Raw genomic sequence first — 6,946 nt, 5'->3', positions numbered from 1 at the left:
TGGGAAGAAGTGGGCCCCTGAAAGGCTGTGAGGCATGTGCTGTTTTAGATGAAAATGTAATTTTAAACAATATTTTTCTCCAATATACAGTAATGGTAAAACTCAAGAGATTGAATAACTGGTATTTGAACGGTTTCCTGTGTTTCAGTGGTGGTAAAAATACCCAGCATGGTGTAGAAGACTGAGAGCATGCTGAAGGCCCAAAATGGTCAGCTTGTATAGTGTTTTTTACAACCAAAGCTTTCGTAATGTGTTCCACATCAGCAAACTCTGCAGCCTCTCTGCAGAACTAATTGGGCACAACTTTGACTCAGCCCCAAAGGCTGCTCAAACTGAGCAGGCAAGGTAGCACAGTTAGAAACTGGGGGTGACTTGGCAGCGAGTGCTTCAAGTCGCAATGAATGAAGTCAGCTGCTGCTGACTACAGGAGACTTGAACCTCAGATCAAGATTTCCTCGTGGTTATTTCAGAGAAGTTTGGGACTGATGTCTTAGCTCATATAGCCAAGTATGTCCATGAAATTAAGAGTTAGAGTGGTAGCAGTGAGGCTCCTGTCATGCTGCTCAGTGCACAGCAGGTGACAGGATTCTACTTGTTTGGGTGTGCCTTGCTTTTTTCTTCAGTGGTTTCAGCTGAATGATGGAAGTGGGTGATTACAGTTTGGTTTGGTTGAAGGCTAGTGGTGGTACTTGAGTGCAAGTGAAAAAAGGAGGAGCAAAGGTTTGGATGTGGGGTGTGGATTTTGGGAGATATTTTGGTTTTTTTTTTCCAGAAGTTACTGGTAGCTGTGGCTGTTGTGACTAGAAATCTGGCTAGAGACCTGGTCTCTCTGCAGAAGTTCTCTTGAGGCACTTTTGTGGCCTTTCAGTGGCTAATCAAGACTCTTGGATCGCAAACATTCCTTGAAAATCTTCATGAGCAGTTCCTGCAGTAAGGTCAGGAAGTTGGCAAAATATCAGTGGACTATCTTATGTTCTGTCTTGTTGCTACCATATGTCTCTTCATTAGTCTTGTTACCTTAACCATGCTGTTGACTGCTGCATTAAACATCTGATCTGCTGAACTAAAGGGAGTCTTGTCAAAGACAGGGGAGCAGCTTCTATTTCATTTTTACCACATCCTGTTGTGTATCTGTCCCCCTGAAAACTGTATGCCCTCATTAAAGGATATCTTGAGACACTGCGCTACTTCAGTTCACTGTGCTTTGGTTCAAGCTGTGCTAAAATGTGCATTTAAAACATGGGAAGGAGGGGGGTAAGGGAAAGTGTATTTTTCAGTGGTGACTGTGTTAAGCTTACAGTTGTTCACACATTGTATTAAATGTCAGCTCAATGAAGCCATGAGCAGAAAAGTGAACAAATTAAAGACAAATACTTGATTTCTTTTTTTTTGTGAATGATGGTTAACTTACCAAAGTGATGTATCCTGTCAAGCAGACAAAGTAATTTCTGCAGTAAACAGTGTTATTGTTTTTAAGTACAGTATTTTCAGGCATTGACATATGAAAATAACTGAATAGCAAAACAGGTAGCATATGTTCATTCTTGACCTACACTCCAGTATGTAACATTAATGGTGATTGTCTTATTTGTATAAAACAAAGTTCTGTCAAATTAAGTGGAGAATTTTCATATAGAATACTATATATTAGACTATATTCATCAGAAGAACGTATTAAGATTAAATAAATGATTAGAACAGTAATCAGACTGGCCTTTTTTTTTTTTTTTTGTCTGGGGGCATGGAAGTGTAAAGAATACTTGTATTGAATGGTTGTTGGGAAACAGCGATTGATACATAATGGTAAATTACTTTCTGCAAACTACTGGTGTGTTGTGTTCAGTTGAGTCTTACCCAGCCTACAGATATCTCCCCCCCAGGGAGGTTGTTTATGGCTTTTTGTGTGTGTAGGGTGTGAAGAGCCCAGAGCAAAACCAAACAACAAAGTAACCTTGATGTGAAATGATTTACAGTGTTTAACAACAGTAAGTATATTAAGAATAGAAGCTGTAATAAACTGGTATAGCAGTGGGGTATGGTTGAGGCTAAGAAGCGCACACCTGTATTAGGCAGGACACAGGCAGGACTTGTAAAAAATGTTGATGCTGTAAAACGTAATCTGAGGTGTTAAATAACCTCACTCAAGCTTTAAATGTATGCTGCAGATTTCCTAGTAGTTCTCCAAAACTTGCTAAAAGAAGAAAAACTACCTGGGTACTACGAGATTTTGTGCATTCATATAACTTCATCTTAACTGAATTGCAAACAAAGTAGTAGAGTACTAGCAGCAAGTAGAAACCGCTTCTGAGTGAACTACCTGTGTCCTGTTAAGGCACATGGTCTTTGATTCCTTGGAGGGAAACGCCCTGCAGATCTCTGCTTTGTCCAAAATCCACTATGTCTGTTAATGATGTTTCTAAAAATGTCCCACCACACTAAGGGTACATTTAGAAACCTCAGAGTTACATTTTCATTAAAGTAGCACCTTGCTTTCTGATAGCGGCTGGGTAGGGATTACAAGTGCAAGTGCTGTGTCCACTCAAAGGACAGGGAACATACCACCTCAGTGGTCTCCCAGTGATGCAGTGGGCCATTACACAGGCCCTCATTCAACTGTAGTGAACCTAGTAGACTATTTTCTATTAAAATAATTGGTCAAACAATGAGGTAAGTTTGCAAATTCAATTCCTTCTACTTTATTTGAAAGTCAAATTTCTGTTACTGCACTATGCATAGGCCAGTTTTTAGCCTCTGGTTAAATAGTGCCCTCAGCAAGGCCAAACTGTCCCTGCCATGGTATTCTCTCCCAATACCCACCCTGCCCATGCTTTTTTCCCTCCCCTTCACACCCCCTGAATCCCTTCCTGATAAGGAATAGTTTATCAGTTAAGTTCATTGATGCTCCAGGTGCTTGCTCAGGATGCTTCACTGCAAGGCTGTCCTGTATAATCAATACAAGGGAACTCCAGCAGTGAGCAGTCACTATGGAAGTAGTAAATCGTGATTAGTGTTTAAAAAAAAAAAGAAAAAAAACCCAACCAAAAACGGTGTCTGAAGCCATCTGGAGCTCTGGCTAGTGTATGCAACTGTCAAAGTCACAAACACAGCCACTAAATACAATTACTTCTCTCATGAGCCTTTTTCCAGGGTTATCTGGGTCTTGGCATGGCAGTTGAAGTTCCTTCTTAAGAAGCTGAAGTGGCCTACAGCAGCCACATGCCATGTTGACCACCATCTCCTCAACATTCAACCTGTTTGGAAGAGAACATCAGGATTTGTATGCAGCATTGTAGGCTTACAGCTTTTCAAGTATTTGAATGTTATTTTTCTCATGGTGGAATGTTTAGAGGAAAGAGCACAACCTTAAGAGTAAGGTTCTATCAACTACAAAACTAAAACACTGCAGCAACTGACTGGTCTTGGTTCTCATGATGAATGCTGTAAGAGTTCAGGTCTGCTGAGCTTCTGCCTTCCTGCCTGCCTTTTTGAGAATGAACTTTCAAAGGCTTTAGAGCTGTTAGTCCTCAGACCTCACTGGATAACTCGTAGTGTTTGATTTCCCCACTCTTCTTTTGCACTTCAGAAAATCATGAAGTATTTTGGAATTCTTTTAAGAGCTGTGCACTTGGAGCTTGTGAAAGGCCTCTGGAATATGATTTGTTAACAAAGATGCTAAATGGCAAAATATTTTTGTTAAAATCTCTGTAAAGGAGAGAAGTCTCCTTGGTTTCAATTAAAACAGTTTTTTAATCATAGCTTTCTTAGTGATTATGATGAACCTTTACTGCTAAAAATACTTCCTCCAGGCTCCCCAGCCCTCTTAAACTCTCAGGATCCAAAATCAGTCATTTGGTTTTCAAAATGCTGGGGAACACCTGAACTCACTTTGAAGGGGACAGCTCATAGCTTCAGCATAGATTTAAAGTAGTTACTGCAAAAGCAAAACCCTTCATTGCCTCCCTATTCTTGAACATAGTGTTTGCTTGGATTGTTAGGACTATTAGCTGTTTATCTCCCACATAACTGAACTCTGTAGTAGTGCTGCAGTGGCTTTAGTTGCATTGAAGCCTCAATTCTCTACCTGAAGAGTCTCCTAATAAGCAGGCAGAACTGCAGAGACTGTGACAACACATTTTAACTATAAAATATGCCTGGATTACACTGTTAGGACCACATTATGAGACAGTGGAAGTGACACTACATATTAAGGTGAGAAATTCCTTATTTTGCTGCCTTGGCTGCTTGAAAACAGCTAGTTGCAGCCTAACTGACCCTTTCTATCTTCTTAAAAGCAAAACAACAAAACCACCACCAACAAAGCAGCCCTCAAAACCTGCAGCACTTATGTCTGGGGTTTATAAAAATTATTAAGGAAGTGAGACAACATTCCTTGCCTAAATTGTAAATCCCTATGTACTAAATGACTTTATTAGCATTGTTTGTAGTTAGCTGACATACTGCAACATTTAATTACTAGGTAGATGCCAACCATATTTTCCTCCCTGAATTATAAAGGAGTGGTAGTTAACAAATACTACTATTTACAGATGGCCAAATAACACAAGGGAACAACTTCAGTATCTCATAATCTCTCAACTTACTTTGTTGAGGATGGACACGATCCTTCACAGCGGCTTAAAGTGACATTTGTAGAACAGCCTTTGTAAGTTACTTTTTCTTCATACTTGATTTCTCTGCAGTGCTCTGTCAAATGTAAGAGAAAAATTATAGCAGAAATTTATCTTAGTGGTCATGAATGACATTTGCCTTCGTACTCAGTTTCATGGAAACCATTCCTACTGCATGAGCCAATTAACAAGTTGCAAGTGAGTAACACAGCAAGAGAAGGTTTTAAACTAGGCACTGAAGATGCATGAGAGGATTGCCCTGGAGAACAAGCAAGAAAATGCAAGTCACTAGAATTGCAAATGAGAAAAAAAAACAAACAACACCCTATTAAGAGTAGAGTGCAAATTCAGACCAGCAGGAAAAAACAATTCACTGATGAGAAAACAAATATGCAAATAAAACAACCAGCTGGCCAATTGTGGTGGAATTATTTGTGGTTCAGTCTTTATAATAGATCTTACTTACCTGAAAGATGCTGAATGTAAACATTTCAATGATTGATTTGTTTATAGGCAGCCAGAAGTACACACCTTAGATGCCTGCCTGAAGTCTGTCTTTCGTTACTAGATAGAATCTGTAATACGACATAGCGGGTAATGACTAGATGTATTGAGCTGACGTTTTCTCCTGACTTGAAGCAAAACACTAAGCCCTTGATGAAGCAAAGAGCTGATGAAAACAAAGGTTTTCCAAAGAGTTTAAAGGTAGTATTTCACGTTTAGATTAAGAGAAACAAGGATATTGTGTACTACGAAGGCAACTTATGCACCTCTTGCCCTGCTTCTATAGAGTGCTCTGTATTCCTCCCAAGTTGCCTATCCTTGCTTCACCCTCAAGGTACATCACTGTACCTTGAAAACAGAAAAGAGTATCCTGCAAAAGAGAAACCAAAAAAAGCTGAAGTGGGCAGAAGGAGTTTATGACAGCTAAAGGGAAGACTGACAGGTAAGTCAGGAGATAACCTGGCCTAATAAAAGGTATTTTTTATTACAGTGCTTAACTGGGATTTTAAGATTAAAACCTAAATGATTCTGTAACTCTCCTGAGCATCCTTTTGGCCTCTTTAACTCAGACTTTTTCATGTTTATATCAGTATATAGTAGGGAACCTGTTGATACAAAATTAACTGGAGAAATGACAAAAAGATGGAACCAATTCATACATACAGTATCATACCAAAGAATAAGTAATGTAAGAATTCATACCTTCATGAATGAAAATATGTGCTAAACCAAAAATATGACATAGGAGATGATATGGCTATGCTTTACCTTGTGGCACTGTTAATGGTACAGCAGAAGACAAGGATGTTGACAGTCTAGTGGTGAAAGGAACTGATGTAGTGCGGGTAGTGGTTAGTGGTGTTGTTCGCAGAGAAGTCCTTTCTACTGACTCTGTAGAAGCAGTAGTAACAACACTGGGTGCAAAAGAAATTGTTGTAGACAAAACAGTTGGGCTCAAAACTGGAGTGGATGCGGGAAAGACACTAGTAGGAACTATTAATGAAGATGTTTTGCCATGTGGAATAAATGTGGTGTTTGGGGAGGAAAAATACGTACTGCTCTTAGCAGACCTAAAGGTGGAAGTAGTGAGGGGTGTAGGCTTAGGGCTGGTGGTTGGGGCTGATGTGGAGGAGACTGTGGAAGGAGTGGCAGACGGCAGCTGGGTACTGATAGGGCTGCTGGGGACAGGCACGGGGCTGGAACTTGGAGATGCCCTTGTAGGGGGGACCTTTGTGCTGCTTGTGGTGATGGCCTCTCTGGAGGCAGAGATCTTGGAGGTGCTGCTGGCGGAGGTGGTGGCGGCAGTGGTCTTGTGCATGGTCAGAGGTGGCACGATGTGTGGCATGGTTGTCTCTGTGTGGGTGAAGGCTGCTGGGAAGAAAGCACACAGTGACACACACTAGTAGACCAAGACAGGAAAGGAAGTAGGCAAAAGCACTGCGCTGGGAGCATGTGCAAGAAAAGCAACCCTGTAAAGTGTGGAGTTTTGTATGGAAAGAGGAAGAGTTGAGTTTCTGTTTCCTTCCCTAAGGAGGTGGGCCTCCTGCTTAGACCCATTCAGCACACAATGTGTGTTCCATTCAGCAGTGGGCTGGTCCTGGCTTCATGCCAAGTGCTCAACAGCTGCACCCTCACTTCCAGATCAGCAGGAATGGGGATAGAATCAGGAGTGCAACTAAAGTGAGAGCACCTACGAAAACAAGTGCCCAAGCAGTCTGTGCTGCTATGAAGAAAAGGTGGGAGAAAGGAAGGCTGGAAGGAGGGAAGATACAAATGTGAAGGCTGGGAAAATGAGCAGGACAGGGGAAAGGCCA

The 6,946-nt window shown here is 41.1% G+C and overlaps 1 protein-coding gene across 1 annotated transcript in view; it reads right to left on the bottom strand.

The window, feature by feature from the left end:
- Window positions 1-3,033: 3,033 nt before the first annotated feature.
- LOC130601029 (mucin-6-like) overlaps window positions 3,034-6,946 on the bottom strand; it is a 70,231-nt gene continuing 66,318 nt past the window's right edge. Inside the window, 3 exon segments of the mRNA XM_057412821.1 lie at window positions 3,034-3,251; window positions 4,602-4,704; window positions 5,901-6,503. Of these exon segments, the coding sequence (XP_057268804.1) occupies window positions 3,074-3,251; window positions 4,602-4,704; window positions 5,901-6,503 (884 nt within the window). The 3' untranslated portion in view covers window positions 3,034-3,073.

This window comes from Pezoporus wallicus, unplaced genomic scaffold (assembly GCF_028554395.1).
Source record: "Pezoporus wallicus isolate ANWC-B61680 ecotype Strahan unplaced genomic scaffold, APGP_CSIRO_Pwel_v1 scaffold_6885, whole genome shotgun sequence".
NCBI lineage: Eukaryota > Metazoa > Chordata > Aves > Psittaciformes > Psittacidae > Pezoporus > Pezoporus wallicus.
The sequence above is the reverse complement of the archived record's forward strand: the minus strand, read 5'-3'. Positions and strand labels throughout refer to the sequence as shown.